The sequence below is a fragment of the Orbicella franksi genome, chromosome 4 (assembly GCF_964199315.1).
Source record: "Orbicella franksi chromosome 4, jaOrbFran1.1, whole genome shotgun sequence".
NCBI lineage: Eukaryota > Metazoa > Cnidaria > Anthozoa > Scleractinia > Merulinidae > Orbicella > Orbicella franksi.
This window is the reverse complement of record NC_138148.1, coordinates 30,379,801-30,405,110: the sequence shown is the minus strand read 5'-3', so window position 1 is coordinate 30,405,110 and position 25,310 is coordinate 30,379,801. Positions and strand designations below refer to the sequence as shown.

General features: G+C 40.1%; 3 protein-coding genes across 4 annotated transcripts in view; 2 read left to right on the top strand and 1 right to left on the bottom strand.

Moving 5' to 3' along the window:
- Positions 1–4: 4 nt before the first annotated feature.
- On the top strand, positions 5–7,401 carry LOC145483883 (phosphatidylinositol N-acetylglucosaminyltransferase subunit H-like). Its single transcript, XM_081462443.1, has 5 exons — positions 5–198; positions 1,512–1,602; positions 1,809–1,936; positions 2,599–2,688; positions 3,003–7,401. Exons 1-5 carry the CDS (start codon positions 19–21, stop codon positions 3,072–3,074), a joined length of 561 nt encoding a protein of 186 aa, XP_081318569.1. The 5' UTR covers positions 5–18; the 3' UTR covers positions 3,075–7,401.
- Positions 7,402–10,969: 3,568 nt separating this feature from the next.
- LOC145483887 (uncharacterized) lies at positions 10,970–20,479 on the bottom strand. 2 transcript variants are annotated; one of them, XM_081462448.1, is made up of 4 exons: positions 20,193–20,479; positions 15,834–15,876; positions 13,708–13,994; positions 10,970–11,610 (listed from the first exon to the last, which is right to left on the bottom strand). In XM_081462448.1, the coding sequence occupies exons 2-4, from the start codon at positions 15,834–15,836 to the stop codon at positions 11,448–11,450; spliced, it is 453 nt and encodes a 150-aa protein (XP_081318574.1). In that variant the 5' UTR covers positions 15,837–15,876; positions 20,193–20,479; the 3' UTR covers positions 10,970–11,447. The 2 variants fall into 2 exon arrangements, with proteins under 2 accessions (XP_081318574.1, XP_081318573.1); XM_081462447.1 differs by lacking the exon at positions 20,193–20,479 and adding an exon at positions 18,914–18,990.
- The window catches only part of LOC145483877 (thymus-specific serine protease-like), a 14,820-nt gene continuing 8,913 nt past the window's right edge, over positions 19,404–25,310 (top strand). Inside the window, exons 1-4 of the mRNA XM_081462437.1 lie at positions 19,404–20,158; positions 21,773–21,902; positions 23,399–23,522; positions 24,055–24,132. Of these exons, the coding sequence (XP_081318563.1) occupies positions 19,855–20,158; positions 21,773–21,902; positions 23,399–23,522; positions 24,055–24,132 (636 nt within the window). The 5' untranslated portion in view covers positions 19,404–19,854. The remainder of the gene's footprint in view (positions 20,159–21,772; positions 21,903–23,398; positions 23,523–24,054; positions 24,133–25,310) is intronic.

Genomic DNA, 25,310 nt, shown 5'->3' with positions numbered 1-25,310 from the left:
AAACGAACACGGTGCTTGATGAACGAACAGCGTCGTGAATTTGACGGCTCAAGTATTTATGGCCAAAAGTTGAAGATTCACTTCAAAGGAGATGGTGTTTTGTCATCTTCGTTCGCCATAGAACGTTCTAAGCAACCATTGTTACCCCTAGTTTTCATTTTGACTTGCTTTACAGCAGTTGTTGCTGCTATTTGTCAGGTAAGGACGATACGAAGGATGTTGTGTGTACGTGTTTCTTAGGATACTTGAATTTCTTAGCATACTTGTATGGTATCTATCTATGTTCCAGTAACAGGAGGGGGACCTAAACCTTCGTTAAAATACTTTTACTAAAATCATGCATGTTCTCAGACCGGCCAATAAACTAAAATAACGCATCTGTGATTACAGAAAGTGAGCTCTGGCTACCTGTGTTGTTGATTATGTCTTCTTAAGAACTATTAACTGGTGAATATGAGTCAAAGTCTAGACAGTCTAAAGCTTAAGACAAAATATCGACCATCAGAGTTCCACAGTAGATTGGCCTATGACCAGATTGTTAATCAGGGCAATCAGAATACTATTCAGGCTAGCCTAGGCAAAAAAATTAGTTTTCTACAATGTACGATGGTCCATGTTTAACATATAATATTGGGTAAGTTTTGTTGAGTGCCCACTAAAACATACCTGCCAACCCCTAGAGTACAAAAACCTGGAGACCACTAGAAATCTTTGCATTGTAATAATATAATTTTCAACAATGTCTGAATACTCTCCGAAAATCAACCTAAAGCCTTCCGAATGTTCCCGACATCTCTCGAAAATAACGAAATTAATGAAAAAAAAATTAAAAAGAGCCACGGTAGGAAGTTCCCAGGAGATTTGGTGCTCTGACCGGGAGAGCGGGAGATTTTATGAAAAACTTGGAGACTGCCAGGAAAACCGGGAGAGTTGGCAGGTCTACTAAAAGGCATGCGCAGACAAATTATGGCCATAGTAACTATCAAGAGTGGCAGGAATTTTTCCTTTCTCATGTAGTTGTCAAAATGATAACCAATAAGAAAATATTAACAATCAGTTTAATCAACAGCCTTCTGATGGACACCAACAGATTGCTCATAGTTAGCCAATTGTTGGCCAACTGTCGCCTGACAGTCCACCGACAATTTTAGAAGTCTAAAAAATTTTGGATAACTGACCACCAACTGTTGGGCATCTGTTGACCGACTGTTGGCTAACAAGCAGCCAATTGTCGGTCAGCAGACAGCCAACTGTTGACTGACGGTATCTTTTGGGAGCTGTTCTTCACTTTTAACCAACTGATAAGTGGTATTAATATTTAATACAAGTTAAGGGTGAACATGTATTGTACATAGCTAGGAATCGCATTTCATTTTTGTAACCTCATGTGTTGTATCGTTCACTTCGCTCGCTCCGTGAGTTGTTGTATTTTGTGTGTGTATTATGCCTGCTAAGCACAAATCTCTTTGCCCTGGATACGCATTTACAATCATGGTTCTATCTCTTTCTAGGAATTCCTTTCATCGGCAAACTTTCTAGTTTGGCCACTTTTGGTTTCTTTGGTCATCTTCCTAAAATTGTTTTGCCTTGGTGTTCATAAAGGTGAGTTATTCAAGTATTTGGAAAAGGCTTGTTCCATAACTTCTAATTATTTTAACATCTTAGTGAAAAATAGCAGAAATTTAAATCACTGAATTTTAGAATGATGGAGCTGGGCCTATGCATCCAAACATTACACCAAAACTATTGCAGTTTATTCAAATTACTGGCTAACAATTTGGTTCATTCTCAGAAAATTCATTTTCTAGAATCAGTGTTGATTGTCAAAGATCTTGGAGTTCAGTTTACCACATCTGGAGTACTTGGGCTTGAAACAAGTCAATTTATTGAACAGCACAAAATTATTGATGTGCTTATCAATGAAGTCATCACAATGGTATGTATGTTCATTGATGTAATACTAACTCAGATAGGAAGCAAAGACAATCGAAAGTAGTGATTTTAATGAGAACAATGAGTGAGGGGTGGGGGGGGGGGGGGGAGTTCTTGTCACTGTTTAGAACTGTCTTCCACTTTGGCCAAAGTCACAGCATGCCAGTATCACTGTGTTCGGTGCTTCTTTGTCCATTGAGTTGTGAATAATGTTGCTAGTGCCGGGATTAGCAAGACAAAGTCAAGGACATATGTGTTATTGACCAAGCATGAGGTCAAGATGGCTGGATATTGGCCAAGTTCTTTTTTTACATGTTTATGGACCTCAACTCAATCTCGATCAGTAAACACACTAGAAAAGAACAAGACCAATATCCAGTCATCCTGACCATACAAGCTTGGTCAATAAAGGATTTATTATGTGGAAAAGAACACTATTTTCTTGCCTGACAGAGCGAGAGATCCTGAACGGCTAAGATAGCGTGATCTTGCCCACTTGGATAGCAAATCATAGCACAGGATTCATAGTACTATAATCTGAGTGCATCTTGCATGCACACAGAGCTAGCCATATTGTAAATATCCACACTGAACAAGCAGATAAAAAATTAAAGTTTGAGCACGTTCCTGCAAAATTAAGTGTTAACACTTTTAATTTCTCCACAGCACCAAGTAGTGTTTGTCTTGACGTTGTTGACTTGTGACGGCACTCGAGGCAAAGCACAAAGAAATCAACAACTTCTTCCACTGTTCACGGTAAGTCCTTTGTTGTTTAAACAGTGGGTAAAGCAGCATTCAGGAGAAATGGTCATAAATTGGCCAATGTCACCAGCTTACTAGATATTAGACAGTTCACCATGCTAATGCATCAATAATAATTATAAATACTGTCATTATTAAATACACACTCACCTTTGCCTTTTGGCATCAGAACTTTTGAGCACTTTTGAAGTAACAGATCAAAATAAAAAGATTGGTTTTAACCACATTTTCAATAGTACCAAGACGAGTTGAAATTATGGCCCTTGTCCTTCTCAATGTAATTATCAGTCTTTACTCAACTTTAACAGGCAACACTACCATGTCTACAAACTATGAAGCCAATCTACCATGGCATGCAGCAAATACTTGGAACAGATTGAATAAAGAACAGGTCACATTTTCATAGTACGTGGACGGAACCTTACTCTTTAAGGTACAGAGATGTTGCCTTGTTTTAAGTACAAAAGGGAAGAGTGGAAAAAATCAGAGAAGTGTTGGCGAGAGTTCAAAGTTATGTAACTGAAGGTGTAAAATTACCAATTCTCCTCTCTCCTGCATATTTGGAGACCTAGTGGCAGTTGGATCAAGCACAGGTGGCCCAAGCTCACGATGCAAGGATTTTTTTTATCGTTTTTTTTTTTTCTTTTCCTTTTTTTTTTTTTGGCTTTTATGTGAACATTCAGCAAAACGTGACGTATACAGCCAACATGTTCTATTACATAACGACCAAGTTTGAATATGCAAGACATGACTCTCTTCTTGCAGCATATGGAGGCGTTGTGTTACAACGGTTTGAATTTATAAACTTAAGGTTTTTATGGGGGAAAAGGGTAATCAACATTATAGCTGAAATTATGATATTTTGGCAATAAAATTGACTTTAAAAAATACCTCAATGCCTTGTTGTCTTTTCTATTGTCATCTCGCTTCTCAGCTCGATCTGAAACCTTATCGATTTTTGGTTTTTCACTCCTAAGAAGAAGTAAAGGCTGTACACTTGGTTCCAGACTGCCTGCCACTTGACCCGCCCCAATTCCTACACAGAATAACAGTGGAGGGTTGAGCGCTCCCTTTCAGTTAAATTTCAAGCCAAATTCTGAACGAAATTCACCCCCATAACGCATGCTACAAAGCCCTGAATCGATAAAGCCAGAGCCATCCAGACTTAGTAATTATGCTGCCAGGACCCACCATGGACACATTCGAAGGCCAAGCGCAATGCCGGCCTGACAAATTGACCCACAGTTCTCAACAAGCCATGGACTGTGGAGCAAAGTACATTGTTGTTGCTGATGTATAAAGCTGTGAACTTGACAGTAATTACGTTCACTATTAACCCCATGGGGTAGTTTTGCTTCTTTGATGAAAAGACACATTTCCTGATTGTCCTCACTTAATAGCTTCTTTATTATGCAGGAGTCAATGTAAACCCCCACCCCAGGACAAGGTGGGGATTTGGTATAAACCTAATTTCAAATATTAAGTGTCATTGTCAGAAAAAAACGGGCAGTACCAAAAGATCGAGTTCGGCCGTTTACCTTCATCTTTTCACAGTATCAAAGCTTTCCAAAAGGATTGACAACCATGACATTTACCGAGTTAGCCGTTCTTTTTTCTTCGAGATATCACCACATCATGATTTTGGCCTCCCAAGCGGTCTAAAATGGCCAAAATTTCAGGCAACTTTAGCTGAGCCTAAAAGATACTTCGTACAAATTCCAGAAACTCTTATTTTCTTGCAATAATATTTGTTTCCTTATTAGTTGACTGAGATACATTTGAGGTCTTTCACTTTAATTCTACGATTTTCATAAGGTGCCAAATATCGTCGCCGAATCGTTAATGAGCGTGACCCAAATTTTAGCCATTTTCAGCAAGTCGTGTTTCAAAAGTGCGGCAGTTTATTTCCACAGAAAAAGATTTTTGTGATAGCCTTAAAATTGGTATCTACAGGCAAATCGGAGTAACTGGTCTCGCAAAGTCCAAAAAAAAATCGTTAGTCAGAAATATTTCCCGCCAAATGTTCAGCGAAGAATATCACCTTATTCAGACTTTCTGCGATTGTTATCCATGATTTACTGAAAGATCTGCGAAAAATAGTTAGCTGGACTGCAGAATAGAATATTTAAGCTGCGACATCATTATTGACTTATATAAACATTTCAAACTCGCCTAATTCTTACCATTTATTATCTGGGCTAAATTTCCCGCGAAAAACTTGGTATGAGTGTTTGCTGCGTATGGATAATATAAATTGCGCGAATAGAGATTTTACAATAACTGTTTAATTTCTCGCGCGCTGATTGGCTCATTTTTATCATCAACAAGAGTACTGTACGGGTCCGCAAATGATCCCAGGACCGCAAATGATCTCCAAATTGGACCGCAAATGATCCCGGACCGGAAATGATCCCCGATAGGGACCGCAAATGATCCCGACTAAAAAATAACGAATGGCATGGATGGTGGGATGGTGTGGATAGGGAATTGGCGTACGTGAATACCGATGTTTTTATTAAAGCCATCTTATAATTAAAATGGCTTACAAGTTGCTTTTTTGTCATACTTTCGACTAAATTTTGTTGCTAACTACGATGTTATGAATATCACCGCTCAATCATCAAAACACGACTTGGCTTGCATTTCTTTGCAGTTCTCAGTAAAATTATGATCAGTGCAACATACGCTACATATCCTCCTTTGTTAAACATTCGTTTTGACAAGTTAGCTGTTTGATAGATGTTTGATACGATCGCCACCGGGATTTCGAGAATGTTTACAAGTATGTGTTTTTCTAAGACTTCTAATTCAATAGATCGTCTTCACGTGACGTGTTTTTATCCTCATCAGGCATAAGAGGCGGTATATTTATATCTGTTTACAATTAGCGTGCTTCGTTTGGAAACCAGAGCATTTTGAATTTCAGGGTTATGGAGGTTGCGTGACACAAGGCTACGATTGAGTTTGTTGAAAAATATATACTTATCCCATGATTTTGAGCCTTTTTAGAAGTTAGAGCATTAGGAAAAGTGCTTCTGTAAATGCTTGTTTGTTTATTACTGATAATCAGTCGCCTGGAAAGCCAAAGTAAGTTTTAGATGTTTATACTATATTCCGGCCGCCATATTGGTGTACCGCGGATGTATACCAACATGGCGTTTTCTTACTGAGCTCTGTAAATTTCTGGGAAACATTAACGACGAATAACCGAAGTTTGGTGAAACGCACAGGCCTAAAACTTGGCGAAGTGTCTTATCTAGTTATCTTCTATAGCGTACATCAGAATTTCTTAGCTTTTTCCATTGGTTAGTTTTCGATTAACTATTTTTTTTTATTGGGTGACAGTTAAACCGATCTGAACCGTTCGAAGAACAAAACAGCAACTGTGGAATATTTTTTTGTAAAATGATAAAACATGTTTTTTAGTTCATAATTTTTGTATATGTTCTCGCCTTCCTCTGATATAAATCCATGCCATTCCTTATTTTTTGATCGGGATCATTTGCGGTCCAATATGGGGATCATTTCCGGTCCGGAATCATTTGCGGTCCAATTTGGGGATCATTTGCGGTCCAATTTGGGGATCATTTGCGGTCCTGGGATCATTTGCGGACCCGTACAGTACGGACGGAAAAAATTTGAAATCATGCAAGCTTTCAAGTTCAACTTCCAGCTGTCAAACTGTCAACTTTTTAACCAATGAGATTTTATGGATTTTTTTTGAGTAGCCAATAAAAAAGCGAGAAAAGCTATTGACAAAGTTCGCGTCATTTTGAATAAAATTCATTTATCTTTGTTTACGGTAAGTTTACGGTGTCTTTTCCCTCATTTTTTCCCGGTAATTGACCATTTTGCGGCGAGTGGTTCCGCAGTGAACTTTGACAATGTTATGACTTAATTTATCATCAATAAGAGGACAGACGCATAAAAAACTGACGTCAACTTGTTAAATATCACCGTAACACTACATGTACTGTGCGGCAAATGGCAGTCACTTGACACCAATCGCTACTTAGTTTATTTGAACTAAGGATGCAAATAGGAGGGAAATACACCGTGGAATCCTACTTCGTCAGAAGCTAACGGCGAGAAGACTTCAAGGGGGCAGTACAGTTCGTGAGCGTGGTTGTCATATTGCCGGCTCAAGATGTTTGCTCAAAGTATCTTGGGATCAGCTCAGACAATACCAGCATGTATTCACTGGCTTCAAGATGAGTGAATTTCTTGTCAGATTCTTTCCAAGACTTTCCCTGGTTATAAAATAACCTTTTTTGGACACTGCAGCAGATGAAGATCTATTCCGAGATGTTACTTGCCGCAAGTTTTTATATACCAGACTAAGTTGCTGCTGTATTTTTGTGAATGTTTTGGTTTTGTACCAGAACACTTAAGCCCACCAAGACAATAAAATGCTGTTGATATTAATAAAAATGTTAAAATAATGACGAAAAGAAATAGAGCGTAGTCTGGTAGTTCATAAAAAAATAAAGTTCCTCACAAACTATTTCCTTCAACGATGCAGCCAAGAATGTCATGAGATAACAAACATATCCTGTTAATTTTAGCTCACATCTTTATTTTTATAAAAACCATTTGAATTTCGCGCTACTAGCGATTTAGCCACTTAAGTAGTTCAGAGTAACTTGATTATGACGTTTCTGTTTCAAAGGCTACTAAAGAACGGACCATTAGAAAAGTCATGAGGGAGGGGGGGTGGGAAAAAAAACTAAAAAGAATTCATGCAAGAAAGGGTGACTAAAAAAAAATCGTGCAAAGAAGTGAAGGAAAAAAATTCCTGCGGAGTGAACTGTCGGGCTTACAAACTGTACCCGCTTGAAGGGCACCTTGGTCCCGGTGGAATCCTCATTCACCGGCTTTTCTCTACAATTAGGAAAGCAGACATTTTTACCTCATCATGGACACTGGTAGCCAAACACCCTTGCAGAAAAACCCTTGCGGATAACCATGGCTTAAAAAGTGATATAAAAAAAACATGTGCTATAAACAGCCATCCTCATGTATAAATGACGATTGTGGACACAGATGTGCACACCCAGGGCGAACCGTAATACTTCCCCTAATCAACGTTGGACAAACGTTGTAATCAAAGAAAATCATGGTGTTACCACCAATTTCATTGAAATCAAAACTCTCGCGAGCATTTGGCGATTCGCTCCCGTCAATCATGCGTTCCTTAAGGACGGTGCCTACTTTTGTTAGTGCGCACACGTTCTGCGCATCGCGCAAGGCATGGTTTAAGCGCCACGCGCGCGCTGGGTTGACATGACGTAATCAACTATGTTACCAAGTACACGACTAAATTGAAAGCAAAATTTTCTTACTGTACCCAAATCAAGTTCAATGAACCTGTACTTAAACCAGGAACACAAGAACAGCAGCATATCGCTTACCACTAACTGTTGATGTCTTCCAGCTGAAAAACTAGCTGTTATCTGTCGAAAATTATACTGAAATCCAACTGTAAACATGTACCTGCAGATGGCGTAGTGCGCGCGCAAAACAAGTGCGAGATACGCAAATGTTTTACTTACTGGGGAGGTGACAGGAACAAATGTAACGGGTATCGTAAAAAGTTTAAAAAAGGATCAATAACTTTAAAAAACGCGTGGTTAGCCCTATATTTTATGCTATGAAATGGAAGTGGCAAGCCTATTCAGCAGGTGATTAGTTTCTGGTTGTGAGCAAAAGACGTTTAGACTGTATTTTAGCTGAAACAGAGAAAGGTTGTCAGAGACGCTAAGGCCCAGTTCAGACGCCGAACTTTTCATGAGCCGAACTTAATTCGAATTTGGACCGATCCAAATTATCAAAAAAGGTACACCTGTTGATTCAGACGTCGAACTTAATTCGCCGAACTTTATTTAGTTTAAACCAAAACACATCGAAATGTCAGCGATTTTCAGGCAAAGTAAAAACTGCTTGTAAAATACGTTATAATAAGTTATGCATTAGGTTCGGCTCATGAAAAGTTCGACGTCTGAATCAAAGCCGTTCCAAAGCCGAAATTCCCGGCTGAGCTAGGCGGGAAGAACGGCGGGCCGTTCCAAATTCAAATAGCCGTTCTTAACTGATTCAGACGCCGAACTTCTCATATACTTAATTCAATATATTTGGTTCGGCTCATGAAAAGTTCGGCGTCTGAACTGGGGCTAAAAGTGCTGTTGCAACGATTTTGTTATTAAAAACATACCAAAAATGGTTTTTGTTACCATTTACCACGCAGTTTTCAGATCTTTATAAACGTGTTTACTTTACTGTATGTAAAGGCGAATTCTAAAGAAAGCTGTGAAGAAATATCCTCTCTTTCTATTTTCAGAAAAATGCTGATGTCAACATTTTTGTTGAGATTCAAGGCTAATTATCTCGAAAAAATGGTTGGCTACCCTCTTTTTTCTTTGTGGATTCCGATAGCCCTTGCAAAGATCTACTTTTTCCGCAAGATCCTAACCTGGCGCAAAAACCTTTGCATTTAGTAGGTACCGTCCTTAAATGGTGTTACCAGAATGCCGCTCTTGTTATCAAAAATGTGGCGGCCATAAGGCGGCCACTTGGTTGCTTGTTATCCTTCAAGTTTTCTTTGGCGAGTGGTATGGTGTTTTTGCTTGTGCAGGGTTTAGCGTGAGCGTTATAGCAAGATTTCTGCACTTGGGGAAGTCGACATTTATGAAGAAAATTCGGAAAATCTACAGAAATACCTCCACGGTTGATTAGCCATCCCGCCGACCAGAAAAGCAAGACAAATAAACGGTAGGTGAAAATGGAATCGCATAAATAATGACACTGATCGCTTAGCCCCGGTTCAAACGTCGAACTTTTCATGAGCCGAACCTAATAGCCCCAATTGAGTGCATGACGAGATCGACGTTTGAATCAATTAAGTTCGACACGTTATTTGGGTCGACCCGAGAATTAAGTTCGACATGGCCAGTCGGTCAGTTCGACTGCGGAGCGACTCCGATTCAAACGTCGAACTTTTCATGTACCGAACCTACTGCATACATTACAAATATATTACATAAATTAATTTTTACCCAGAGTTCTGCATGTTTCCCATTTATGTCATGCGTGCACAGCTTGTTTTAATCTCCTAGAACAAAATGGCGGGAAGAGCGCGAAGATGTGTTCCTCTTGCTTCGAGAGCACAAAATATATACTTGCTTGATGGGCATAAACCACTTATGTTTGCGGTGTTCCGTATTTGAATGCGATAAGAGTGTAGCGGGTTGCAAGGCAGGCAGTCCGGTGGCGTCCTGCGAGTCGTGTTCTTGACGGAAAATGACAAAATAAATGAATCTTGAAGAAACCGATGACAGGAACGAACTATACGAGACTCGTTACAGTTTAACTGAGATGTTCCTTTGGGAATAAGCAATAATAGAAGGCAAACCAAATTAAAAAATCGTCTTCGGTTCTTAAAGGCTAACTGCACCTGGAGTCGCCTTCTGCGACTTGTTCTACCCTCCTTGATCGCACTTACAAGAAAAGCAAGCTCTATATTTCCACAATTCGTCTTTCCCACGTTGTTTCTGCCATTTTGGTCAGCAATGACCGCCGTTTGCATTAGTCTCTTTTATTTTTGCAATTAAGTTCGACTAAATAAGGTTCGACGTTTGAATCAACAGCCGAACTTAATTATTTGGGTCGACCCAAATTGTCATATGTTAAGTTCGACGTTTGAACCGGGCCTCAGATAAGACTGAATAGTCCGTTACTTTTCTCATTGTGAAGCTCAAGTTCTTTATGGATCGATTTATGGAAACCACACTGACTGTCTTCCCTCTTGCGTACTGAAGACATTTCTGTATTTCGTCTTCGTACACTTCGGGAGATTGTTACTGTTCATGCTAAACCCCTGCACGAGCAAAAGTACCAGGGGGCTGTTCTAAAAGTCAAAGTAGCCTTGAGCCACTGAACTCTGATAATGATATCAATCCATAGGCGATGGGGTCAACTTCCGGGAAATTGTAGAATGCTCTATTTCTACTTTTCTTTTTACGAGCGGTCGTGCACTTTTTCAACTAAAAGTTTATGAAATTTTTACTTGAAACAACATATTTAATGATAAAAGTGTGCAATTTTGAGACAGATCATTGTGGAGTTCTTCCTGGTATTGCAGTCAAAAAAGAACATTTCGTCTGGTTTAATGAGATGCATGGGCAGAGATGGCCGTGGCTTTTTTGCCCGAGTCCAAATGAAAACACAACGGGCATATCTTTGCAAAAATATATTTAAGGTGCAGCCAAAAAACTAAAAATTGGTACAAGATGAACAGTGCTTTTATTAGGAACATTGTCTTTGTTATTAAACCCACTGAAATATGCAGATAGATGGAGACAACATCCTGGTCAACAGTCTCCTATAATTTCACATAGTGTTACACTAACATAATTGTTATGGCACAGGGCACAGAGTAAACTGTGCAGTATCTTGACAACTATTTTTAAGGATAAAAACAATAGTAATTTGTTGATTTTGAGCCTGATCTAGAGGCATCGGAACAAGAGTTTCCATTCATTAAGTCAATCTTCCCCACACCCTAATGAAATTGAAGGTTTTACTGCTTTTCTGTCAAGACCGGTACATCTAAGTGTTAAAACTACATTACCCAGTTGCACATAGCGATGCTGTTTTATTTAAAATTACACATTCCTGGTAAGCATCCACAACTTGGGAGTTTTCTCATCACAAATTAATCGCAAAAGTGAGTATATGACAAGCTAACAACAAGTTTCTCAAGCTCTGTCCTGTTGTTTCAACTTCGCTACTATAAAATCATAGGTGAATTCATCATCATCGTGACATTCCACACATTTAATCCCAGTAAATGATTTCTTCAGGGCCTCATTTGTAGAGGCATAGACCATCTTTTGCTTCACTGACACGCCATCTGAACACCTGCAAATATTGAATGCCATTCAAGTCAGTAAACAAATTTGCAGCCACACTCTAAGTGGAAGAAAACGATGAAACATGCTAAGCCTGCTAGAATACAGTTGTATGAGAAAGTTGTTGGTCAGTCAGTGAAACAAGCTACTTGGAATAACAAGTTACTAGGTCTCCCAACAGGGCTCAAATCTATGACCTTCTGTGCACCATTCAGATGCACCAGGCCATGTGACTTATTCTCGTCCCCAGAGCCTCCATTTCTTTTGGTCACGTGGTCGGCAAGAAACAGAGGGCTCTTGTAGCAGCCAAGACGGGGACATCTGTAAATTATGGACATCTGGTAGCAAATGCGTAATTTTTACCCGCCTGTCTACTCATGCTCAGAAACTAATCCCGAGGAAGAGGAAAGAGGCAGAGAGACGAAATGTATATTGAAGGAATTCACTGGGTTTTCACGATGAAGTTAGGTGATTTGCAGTTAAACAGTAAACAGAAAGCTGTCTTGAATGCAATCAATCTGAAAACGATTGCAAGTTTATGTGAATAGTTAACCAACAGGTTTCATTGTGCCTTTTGTGGTGGACCATCCAGAAAAAGTCAACGACAGATGTTTTCTTCTTGGTTCTCCTCTCAATGTCATCATAACCGATCAAATAGAGAAGTTAAACAAGTGAGGTGCAGTTGTTAGAGCTTTCAAGCAAGGTAAATTACCTTGATTACTAATCAAGATGCTACAAGTTATAAGTCTGTCAATGGCACAGTGCAATCTGTTCAAGGACACAGAGAGGCGTTTATGGAAATTGCATTATTGAGGACTCTTCTTTACTGCGAGTTAAGGGAGGATTTCATCTTAAATGTAAGACCCATTCTGTTTGAAATAAAAAATAAAGGTCCTACACAACCATGAGATCATTTAACTGTTCATCAAAATAGCTACTTTGCCTTTTGGTCACCAAGGTATCAACAGAGACACAATGCATTGGCATACATGATGTACATTTACGCTGTAATGGCTGTTTTGTGAGCAGAACGATTTTGTTACCATGTTTTGGCCCATGTTCCTCGTGATAACCAGGGTAACTGTTGTTTTCAGCTTAATTAATTTTGTGCCTGATTTTATGACCGATTCCATGAGAAAAATCCTGGCCAGTCAGAGTAAGCATTTACCAGTGAAAACCTCTAATCAACCATTAGGCACCCAGATGGGCTCCTTGAACAAAACTTTAGTTGCCCGCATTCATAACTTGGGCACCTCAGAAGACCAGACATCTGTTAGGCAGCAGCCTTGAGTAGAAACAAGTCATGACATGCAGCAGTAATGTTTATTCCCCTCTGCACTACTCTTCAAGCCTTGACAATCAAAATCCTTTTGATAGAAGTCCTTTTTCTGTCCCAGTTGTCAACAAGTAGTAAGAGTATTTACTGTTTGATTTAGCATTCTGTTATACTCACGTCACCCGTCTGCCATCTTACATCCATCCCAAAGTGCATCACACGATATGTGCTGTGCAGTTCTGGACGGATTAAACATGGTGGACGAATAATTGCTACAGGGTGAACCAGCTACAATATTGTTGGTTTTCGTCCCAGCAATCAGTTTACACAACATCCACTGCAAAGGTTAATTACAAAAGTTGACTTTGTAATTAGGAAACATTTGGGAAGAGGTAATTTTCGCTTACTAGCCAAGATCCACACCACTGAGTAAATGTAAGCTTACGTATAACTTATACGTTTCCTTCTCTATTCTCTAATACTAGTTTTGCTTTCTTTTATTCATGTCCAAATCAAGTGTGAAATTTTGTTACAAAAATTTTTTGTTACAAACCATTTCCCACAATCACTGGACACAGACCTAAAAGAAGTGTTACTGATGAAATTTGAAATCCTAGGGCTTGTAATCACCACCTAGGCCAGGCTTGAACCTCGACCGCTCGATCTGGAGGAAAGTCCACTAACCATGAGGCAACCATGAGGCCACCATGCCTTCACTACTATGATATGTTTTCCTGGTTATTGCAACTGTATGACCTGTAATTGCATTGCTGTCCTCACATTCTGTGGGACAATGTAAACTGTTCAATTCTACCAAGTTTTCTTACTTACCAATATATGTACACGACAACATCTTTTTTACCAGCTCCTTCCCTTTCATATGTGACGTCCGCCAAGATGTAACGAGGTTCTTTGGATTCCAGAACTACTTCTCTCATCTCATCGAAACTTTTTTGAGTCGTACCTACTTCTCTGTCTTCGAGCTTCAAACCTTTCCTTTCCATCACAACTGCCGTTTTCTCTTTATTGATCATCATGACCGCATATCCATGCTGTTTTTTGTCTTTAATTTTAGCGAACATATCTTTGCATTCAGCATCCAATTTAATACCAGAGGACTGCAATTGAGAGAAAAAGTTTGCTCATGAGAATGATACAAAATTGTGCTATGATCAGACCATTTACCAAACACAGTGTTGCTGCCACCCATGAGAAACAAAATTAACCAACCTCAGCAACAAGCCCTGCATCCCTGACTTTGGTTTAGAAATTCAGAAATTCACAGCAGGGTTTTCAAAATAAGCTGGTGCCTGGCGCAAGTCACCAGCTACTTCAAGTGTTTGCATGGGGTACTTTTTGTCTCAAAGTTTATTTGTGCAAAGTTTTGTTTCACCAAAATGATCATGATCCGATCTTTTTGGGGCTACATGTGCACATTTTCTGTGAAAAAAAACACAGAAACATGTTTCACATGCAAGACCAGAGCTTAAATTGGAAAATTATGAATCAGTGCAACATAAAGTCCAATTTCCTGGAATAAAAAAAAGAGGGCAAAAATTTCATTTCCTAGGCACTTTGAAGGGTGTCTAAACAATAAAACCTTTCAACATGAGTATTAAGATATTACGACAAAAATCAAAACATTGAAGAAAGGAAACCATATCACCAATTTTGAGTGATACTTCCCACTCATCTGCAGCTCTTTTTTGTTATGAAAACTCAAACCATGTTGATATTGAAACATTTTTCTTGAACATGCATGATTGAAACAATAATAATAATAATAATAATAATAATAATAATAATAATAATAATAATAATAATAATAGTAACAATAACAATAACACTAACAACAATAATATTTAAGCAGGAAAATTAACGTAAGTAAAGTTACGTGACATTTCAACGACTTCAGTCATCATTGTCGAATGAATAAATTAAAAATAACAGCAAGACATGTTTACAGTACTTGGGATGCGAGAAAATGAAATTAGCAAACGTTACCTGAAAACTTTCACGTTAAAAGTTTCGCGTGAATGGAATCCCCTTGCTTGTTCAATTTGGGTCTCTTGTTCTTAATCAACAGCATTTCAGAGATTAAACATTCAAGTTGGCCTCGGCATTTCTTGAATTGGCAAACTTGAATGTTTTATCTTTGTTTTATCTTTGAAATGCTGTAGTTTTCTGTAGCATTCTGTTGTTTTGTTTAAAGTGTATGGTGGCCTAGAACAAAATGACTTTTAGGGGCAAAAATGCACCTCAATGCCGGCACAGATTTTCCAAATTCTCCAGGGCTAGCAACTCATTCCCCGCCCCTTCTGTGCAAGACGATGTAACCCACTCTGGCACTCTACCCCACATGACCACCCTTACATGACCCAAAAGTGCTATGATTTCCTCCTGCAGGCTACAGTTTTGTTTGACCTTGAAAAAATGTTTCCCTGCATTTCATTCTGACCTGCTGCTACATGGAAGCCTCACAACCAAACCTTTACTTGTCTGACAACTTGGCTTCTTTCAAGGACACAGCAGCAAAATCAGCATATGATTTTCAACAGTTTCAGTTTTGCCATCATAAAAGGTCAAGTTTCCAAGAGAAAGATTTGAATCATGATAATTTGCCAACAAGCTAGAGTGCACCAAAAAACAAGTGCTACAATTTTTTTGCCCAATCAAAGACTGATTCTAGATGGTTATGGAGCTCGAGTCTAGTAAGATTAACTGCCTTGGGGCAGTTACGCTGCTATTGTAAACTTTTGTTTTGTGGGTTATGCAACACTGCGTGACTCCAGGTGGACTCCTGGTTCTCAGAGGACTAGCTCTATCCTGGCCTGACCGAAAGTCAAAGGCAGTAGTTACCACTTATAAAAATATCATGTTTGAACACCTCTCTTGCATGTAGCGCATGTTAAAATGATCAACAAACACTACCATTAAATCCAAATTCAAGTACTAACCATGGTTGCAGTAGATGGATTGAATTTTCAAATATTTCAATATCTGCAAAAAAAAAGGAAATAACAGATTACAGCTTAATTTAAAATAATATTTTGAAAGATCTTATACATCTCAACTTCCAAGTACCTTTCCATCCATTCCAAAATATTTTTACCTTGGCTGGAAACAGACTGAAATATCTGTCACGACTGAAACTCACCACCAAATGTAACCTAAATACAGCCAATGAAACATAGCTAATCTTACAATTAACATTCCAATGCCAAAACGATTCAAACTTGTGTTTGTCAACAGAAAAATAATTGTCCTTGCAGTGTGACAAAAACACGTCATCCCCAGCATCCCGATGAAACAGGCCATGTTAATGTTGATTTGCACAGTTCAGAATACTACAAATGAGAGTACTATTAAGAAACGAAACTGTCTTATAGGCACATGCTTTGTAATGATGCCATTCGTTTTCACCCCTGCTGCAGGGAGGCTCATTTTCTGTCCAAGACCTGTTGCTGGGTTTCCTGTATTGTTCATGTATTTTTCCTGCTGTTTAGTTCCACGTTTAAGTCACATGATCTTTTCAAATGTGCATGTAATGGCGAATGTCAGCAAACATTGTAGTCGTGTATGCGATTCACTCGAAGTAACGATAACAATAAAGACGTGGATGATTAATGGAATTATGTACAAGCAAACAGGAGCGTCTTATTAGAGTGTTAGTTGAATTTAAGTCAGTGAACTAGAGTGAATCTTGCGTATTGAAACCAAGGGAATTGGAAATTGGCCCTCACAAGATCCAGGGGTTATCTCACAAAATTTCACTCCAGTCAGCATTAGGACTGTGTTTCCCTTTTTGTCAAATGCAACCAGAGCAAACAAATTTCAATGCACACCAGTTCATACAATGTCCCAAAATGTCATATACAATGAACGTAGAAGAAATGTTGACATAGCAGATGTACTTGAAAACAAGGCCCAAAACCCCTGAAAAAACCTAGAAGGGCAGACAATGTGCAGTCTTAATGTACATGAAATCTCACAATTTTCAGGTTGCAGACAGACCGAAAAGGAATTATCAATTATCCCAACAGTTGACATGCAAATGTCAAAAGTTTTACTAAATACTCAATGTCAGTTTTCATGTTTTGATTTACGAAACTGCTGCTTGGAAAATGTCGCAAACATCATTTTTCGAGCTCCCAATATTGAATTTTCCAGGGGCATACCCCCAGACCTCCCTAGCGGCTGAAGCCTTTGACACTCAATTAACTCTCTTGGTGCAAATGCCATGAAAAATGCACACCAAATGCCCCAAGATACTTGAGTTTTAACATACTGGACCGATTGCCAATCAAATATCTAGCATGAAAGAATGAACGTTTGGGAAAACCAATCTTGTGATAAATGTATGTGAACAAAGTTCACTTTAGTCTGCACTTGCAATCAGGGGCTTGTCATGATTTATGATATGAGCTGTGCTACTTCAAAATTCTCAGCCAAGCAAACGCACACAAAAGTAAAGTCAAACTTATATCCACACAACAAAGACAGGTATACCATCTGGAAATTTCTTCCTTTGATAGTGGCTCCAGGCAATGAACTAGTCGCAGAATTGACATGTAGTTTCTTATTTATTAGTGATAATGCAAAACTCAGCACTGTTTTCAAACAGTTACAAAACACAGTTACAGGTATCAAAAGAAACCTTATAAGGAAGATAAATGTACGCTGTCACGTTCAATCGTTACTTCATGGATTTGCAACAGGATGCGATCATTCGTATATAGTAAAAAACTGTTGTATCGTTATTATGTAAGCAAGAAATAAGCAAGTGTTTGTTGATGAAATGAGATCACCAATTTGCTTTCAGTGGTTACAAAATGCAGTTGTGACAAGAACCATATAAGGAAAATCCGATCAAATGCGTAACCGTGATGAAGCCAGGGAAAACATTGTTTCAGCACTTTGAATTGTAATTTGCCAACGCTTGTTACTTGGGTATAATTTCAACTCTGAAAACCAGGTGGCTTTTAATCCTCGTGTAGTGAGTAAACGTTAGTGTGCAAATGTATATTTTCAGCTATTTAATTTTTAAAATATCTTCGTGAAAGTAAACACCTAGAGTTCAACCAGAGCAAAATTCGAATTGCGAAATTTCCGGGCCGAAACAACACCAGGCAGTTACAAAGATCGGGATGCTCTCTTGTACATATTTTAGTTATCAAGAGCTTCATAGTTTTATCTCGCAACCGTTCATAAATTTTCTGCTCCGTGTTGTAATGCAGAGATTCAAAGTTAATATAATACGAACTTGCAGCATCACATGTTACCATATATGGCCATGAAAATGGTCACCTTTATACAACGGGTTTATGACCGACGATATTTTTCTTTTTTCCGGCAACGTCAAGGAAACGCTTTGAATTTCTATTCGTAAGACTAGAAAATAATTTGAAAACCTTCCTTTTCTAGACGATGTTGTCAACAAAATACACAAATTCATTCGCATGGTGCAGGAAAAAGCATTCCAATATCGCTACGCTGCGTGACCCGATAACGACGACCGAGAAGAACCTACTTTCGTCCCGAAGTGGAAACTCCTGCAAATTGAACGTTTCGGGCTTCCCTATTTCGCTTAATACATAATTTTTTTCTCTTCTATACCTCTGCATCTATTCTAGTCTTGAAATGGCCTTATTTCGCCCTTAAAACACGACAACTCAGCCGAGCGGGCCATGAAATCGAAAAGCGCCTCTACCGTCGCTAATCTCTTCTCAAATGTCGCATCAATGAAAGTGGCATAGTTTCTCATCCAAGGGTTACCCTCAGTCCTCTAACAACAGGTTGATAGAATTCTACATGACAAAGTTCATTTCTTCCCTATGTACCTGTGACTTTGTTGCACATTCGGTTTTTCCTCACACGGCCGTGATTCGATTTTGCGTTCGATTCTCTTGCATGTAGAATTTCGCTTCGATATACGCTTCTTTTGACATATCTCATGCACGAAGAAGACAAAATTGACTGTAGCTACGAAGAAATTACAAACTTTGCTCGACTGTTAAGTTAAATAATCGAATCTTACCTTCTGTTTCGTCGAGAACAGCTCTTTCAGAAAGCACACTTTCACAACTGCACTGGGAGGCAACGGGAGGGAACTAAGAATGCGCGTCGCGTTGTTTTTGTGTCAGCGGTAAGCTTAAACGACGCCCCACACCCTGGTGGATCAGACATGCGTCACGGCGCTACTGTTGCCTGGCACGGTTATATGTAGGCGTTCAAGTCAAAGGGGAGGGAGAAGGAAAACCCCCCGGGGGGAACGCCGATATAAATATGACGTGGGTACTCGTCGTACCTTTTAGGGGTTGAAAATGCGGTCTAGGTACCTCTTAGCCTGTACACGCCAGCGCAAAACGGAAGACTTGACTGGGTAGGGGTGGGGACAGATCTATTCTCCTTGCAAGCTTCGGTCGCAAACCCCACCCCCCACCCACGCCTGCTTCACTCGCTTTTTCTTTCGCGTGCATAAATGGAGAGGCTGTGAACAGTCTAGGTACCTCTCTTTATAGGTTGTTTAGCCTCAAAAAATTTCAAGCCAAGCCCACAAAACATATAGGGGGGGGGGGGGGGAGGAACAAGAACAGCGACGTGCGATCGCAGGGAGAGGGAAGGGAACTCGCTAGGCCCAGGAAATACAGACTGTTGACACAACATTGACAATGGCTTATGCTAAATCGAACGATATCAAGACCTGAGCTACACATAAAATCTCTCCTAGTTTTAATTAATTTCAACCATTGGCCCAGGGCGGTCTAGTATGTATTTCATTACGTCTGTGAGGCTCTGCTGCTGATCAAACAAAGCAAAGGTTCACTCGAAATTATGAGCTTTTTTGCCCATTTGCTAAAAATAGCGTGACCTCCAGGTCTTACTTGCTGCCATCACGAGGTAGTCAGGAGATACGAATTAAAATAATGAGAATATCACTTTCACTTCCCTGATAGTAACCCAGGTTGTACAGTCACGATGAATTTAGTGATTTACAGTCTGTTGTTGTCAATTGCTGTTCTTCACGGTTCATGCTTACAAACGGAGATATTTTACAAGATTCGCCAGCTTGTGCACGAACATCAACATTCACTCCAAGCGCGCCATGATTTTATCGAGCAACAAACCATAGAGCAACCACTGGATCACTTTGAGCCTTCGCAAAAGACGTTTGAGCAACGTTACTGGGTAAATGCTAACTACTGGAAAGAGAAAGATCATGGACCAGTTTTCCTATACATTGGAGGCGAGTTTCCAATGTCTGCGGGTTATATAGACGGTGGTATGTATAAATTACTTCATTCATACTTCCTTACCCCTGATTTGCATGTCACACTGTGTGTTGGTGTTGTCGTTAATTGTTGTATCGGACTGTCATGTCAGCTAGCTGTGTGCCGCCGGGGGACGTGCCGGAACCGTGCAGATGTTCACAACCTTCTCTTTTGGTCGCAAGGAGAAATTTTAGCTAGCTTCCTGTAGTTTTTATGGACGGCCTGTCAGTATTTTGCATTTATAGCCTGCGGGCTGTTTTAAGACCGGAAGTAAATATCAAAATGCATGATTTATGGAGGTTAACAATCCCTACACTATCTGAATTGAATATTCATACCGTAAAAATCCGATAGAGAATAAGCCCTGGGCAGACCTTTACAACAAACTTCTGTCGCCAGCTAATATTTGTCCAAAGTGAGCATGTTTTGCAGTGGAGGTAGGGGGGGGGGGGGGGGAGGGATGCATGAGTCCGTGGCTTGATCGTTCGTTTGGGTTTTATTTTGGACGAGTCATCGTATGGGAGTTTACGTTTCAAAATTATTTGGCTCTAAATTTGGAAGAGATTTTGGGTGGGAAAAATCGAAATGCGTGATAGCCTGTAGGCGGTTTAGCGGAGTGGAGCGTGAGAAAGTGAGCAGTTATTCGTGTGGCGCTCCCTGTCACGCGTCGCGCGTCATGCTAAGTGTATCGAACGCATGACGAGCTTAAAGAGGTCAAAGAATGTCTATTTTGCGATTCGGAGGTAAGCAGCGAGAAGAAAGCCATTGAAAAACCAAAGGAAAAGAAACTCGACGAGGGTTGGTCGTCTTTTTTTCACTTGTTGCTCTTCTTGCTGCTCCGCAAACAATGTTAACAAACACCTAGAAACACTCTCAGCGAACCCTGCTAAGGAGCCTCTTCAGGGTCCTGCAAGCTACTTCATCCATTAACCCTTAATCTTGGAAGGCGACTCCCGTATGAAAAAGTCGGAGAGGCTCGTTGTCTCACTTAGGGGTGTAAATCACGCATTTTGGTCTCACTTAGGGTGTTCAAGACGAAACGCCATTATTTTTAGCTGTCTAATTACCTTTAAGGATTCACTTGAAGAGATAACAATTAAAAAGCGCTCTCAAATTCCCTTTTTAGGCTCGATTTTCACCACTCTCTCGAGTCCGATCTACTAGCTCGGGCTCCTTTCCGGAACAGCAGGTTGTAATGGAGCCCATTCCGTTTTGAGTGTTATATTTTAGGGGTCAATTAGAGCTCCAAGCCACGCCCCGATTGGTCTCCTTTAGGGGTTTAGCCTCTTCCAGGCGTTCAGTTAGTTAGGGCGCAGCGCGAAAGACGGCGCGCGAAAAATAAAAAAGTACGGCTAGAAGAAGCCTTCTCTCGCCGCGCTTCTCCCTATTTTTTCGCTCGCCGTTTTTCGCGCTGTGCCCTAGCTAACTGAACGCCTGGAAGAGGCTATTAGGGGTTTATTTCAACTCTTCCGAAGAGCAGTCTCGACTTTTTTCATTTGGGAGTCCCCCGCCCCGGGCCTTTAAATTTCCTTTTTGATATCAGGATAACACTAGCACTCCTGGCGCTCATAAGGCGATCATGTTGCCGCATATATCTGAATTGTTTTGCTGTCAATTTGTTTCAGGGAATATTGTCGACCTAGCAGAGCAATATGGTGGCCTGATCTTTGGAGTGGAGCATCGCTATTATGGTTTAAGTGTTTTTGAAGGCAGTTTGGAGAATGAGAACCTCGTCTACCTTTCGAGTCAACAAGCGTAAGTTGTCAAGTAGCTGTGTCATGAATCAGTTAAGAAGCGAAGGAAGCGATGTCGCGTTAAATGTGATCTGGAAAATTTAGTCTAAATTTTACAAGTTTGTTCGTTCGTCATCCGTGTCACCTCTCCTCTAGTCTAAACATCCTGCTGAGGCTAAACCGCAACAATAGGCCATTTTACAGTTGTGTGCTTAGTTACCTGGCCTACGAATGCAAGCGAGGCTGGAGGTGACCTTGCTTTGATACAGACCTCTCTGCTTTTCTCATTTAAATGCAAACTAGTTAACATAAGAACAACTTGATTTGCACAAGAAAAGCAGTGAGGTCTGTATCTAAACAAGGTCACCTCCAGCCTCGTTGCCATTCAAAGGCTAGGTCACTGAGCAGACAACTGTAAAATGGTCTTTTGTTCTTCTAGCCTAGAAGTTCATTCCAGTCCCTCCTTTCCTGTCAATCACTTGTAATCCCAGCATGCCGGGCTAGCGTTCACCCTAAAAAAAAAAAACTTGTGCTTCTTTTCGTGCCATCGATTTCTACTGTTTTTCTTCGCATGGTCTTTACGACATAACTAAATGACCTAAAGATGAGCCCTAATCGAAGCGTGTGGTTTTAATGTTTGTCGACGAATTGATCATCATGGATCATAGCCTAGGTGTTGTCCTACCGACCCCCTGAGGAAATACGGGAGTGTGGGTTAGGCTACACTTAAGCCTGGTTTTCACTAGCGACGCAAGCATAAGGGCAAGCACACACGCAAGAAATAGGGTTGACCCAAGTGAAAACGAAATGCGACGCAAACACAAGCACAAGCAAAATCATCTGTCCTTCCGCCATTTTGGAAAACTGTATAGGCGCGAGGTAATCTGGATCCAGTGTTTTCACCGGCCAAACATGACCGCGTGTGGTAAATATCCTTGTGCTTGTGTTATGCCCGAGCGATATTTCGTTTTCACTTGTTGCAGCGGCGCACACGCGACCACAAGGAAAAGGAAAATTTTTCATCCTTGTACTCGAGCTTGCGCTTATGCTTGTGCCTGCGTCAAGGCCGTTTTCACGTTGAAATAAGGATTATTGTGCTTGCGCTTGTGCTTGCGTCGTGGCTAGTGAAAACCAGGCTTTACGCTAATGTACTAAAGCGACTCCTATTAAACTATGTGGATCCCATGTCACTGTCACCTGGAACACATCCTGTTGTAGCCTCTTCAGTGCTGTTTTATTTTTTCAAACTTAGTAAACTATTGCCTGAAGTTTTCTTCGACAAAAGGATGATCTTATTATCAGAGAGAAAAATGTGAGCTTTAGTAGATTGACTCTGAGAATTTGGTTGATGTGGTAGGGAGAAACAAACTGTTGATCAGATGGATCGAGAATTTTTTTAATTTTGTTGTTTTCTTAAATTAACACGAAGATTATCACTACAAAACCAGATGATTGTTACAGAAATAATGTCAAATTTTCCTGATAGAGCACTGGTACAATTTTCTTTATCTTTTTTAGTTTGGCTGACTTGGCTGAATTCTGTGTCTTTGCTCGGAAAATGTACAACCTCACCGATCAAAATAAATGGATTGCATATGGCGGCTCCTATCCAGGATCACTGTCAGCGTGGTTCAGACTCAAGGTAAACACTTACCTGACAAGACCGCAAAGAAGTTGAAAATGTTATGGAGAGGCAGCGTGGCAATAGCTAGGGCGGACGGACTTGAAATCCGGAAGTCGCGGGTTCAATTCTCGCCCTGACCACTTGGCTGGAGTTGTTTCTCTTAGACCCTAATTCAACTCCTCGGTCGTGTTTGTAAATAACCAACTAGTCTGCCTCCAGCCAGTTGGGAATTTTAAGCCTATTATGTTTATGTGATATATTTGATTCTCTCAGTTTTTCAAGTGGCATACCTGAGCGCTTTGACTCCCATAAACAACAACATTTGAACATTTGTTTTGTTATCAATAATTATGCATATAGTTTTATTTAATTTTTTTTTTCATGAAACGTGTGCCTTGATTGGCTGTGACGGTCTTGACGTTCATTGTATTCTGAAGGATTCTTCTAAAGGATAAACAAACAATGTCTATTTCAAAGCAGGGTAATTCCGCCGTTTCGACTGCAAGAGTCCTGTATCGTTTTTACTTTTTGTTGATTGCTTTTTCTCCAGTACCCTCACCTTGTGTCCGGAGCAGTCGCGTCATCAGCTCCAGTACAGGCCAAGACAGACTTCCAGGGATACAATAATGTAGGTTTAATAACACTGCCTTGTCCCCAGGTCTTGCTCGCTGGTTCGCTTCACTAATTGCACTTTCCCTGCCGATGAAACGCAATGGGGCCTGGGGCCTGGGTAGAGCTATCTATATCTATTTAAACAATGGAGTGTTTCTGTCGTGGAACTATCGGTCTGATAGTTGCCCCGCGGAAATTTGATGTTCTTAGAACAAATATGCTAGTCTTAAGAACATCAAATTTCCAAGGGGCAACTATCAGACCGATAGCTCCGAGACATAAACACTCTACTGTCTTTATTGTTCACCACTAAATTTTGTTGCGTGAGCCAGTTCAAAAATAATTATTTTCAACTTTTTTTGACGAAAGCCGTGAAAGCCAAATGTAAAATTTGAAAAAGAAAACAAACGAAAACCCTCTTAATACAAATCCAATTGTTTATATCCTATAAGTCCGCTTGTTTAGAGAAATGCTTTCACGGACGAGTACTATCCATCCGGGTATTTTCCTCGGACGGGCACTATGGGCTGATACCAAGGGCTGATACTGTCTCTCCGCGGATAAACACTATTGTGTCACGTGATCAATTTAAACCAATAAGAATCGGAGAAAATTTAGTGGTGAACTAAAAACTGCGGTAGTTTCACGAGAAAAAAGAAGATTAATCAAAAGAGAATTATGACTATGTTTGGGAAGGAAGCATGCAGCAGCTCACAAAATTCAACAATTTATCACATCTATTGACTGCCATTCCCATTATTCGCCATTTCCTTTCTAATTGACAAGGACAATGGCGTGTTTTTCCCTCACGAAAAAGCTCAAACTGGTTCGTTTATCTTCTCCATGTTATGTTTTAGCGGTTGAGCTCTGTTTATTGGTTACAGGACTTCACGTCTTCCATCTCCGTGGAAGTCTTCTGTGTTGTTTTGTTTCTCTTCTTTTTTTTTAATACCGTGGGATTCCGCAAGTAACGGCCCCCGTTACTTTCGGATTGAGGACGCATTGCGCTTGAGATCAGAGAGTTTCTATTTTAGTGACTTCTTCAAAGAGTAGCTTCTTTCGGGAGAGCCGTTACTTTCAGGGAGATCGTTACTTTTGGGGCTCAATAGGAAGGTAAAAAATTGGCTTTACTTTCAGGGAGCCGTTATTTTCAGGGGGTGGGGACATTACTTTCGGAATTCTGCGGTAACTCCA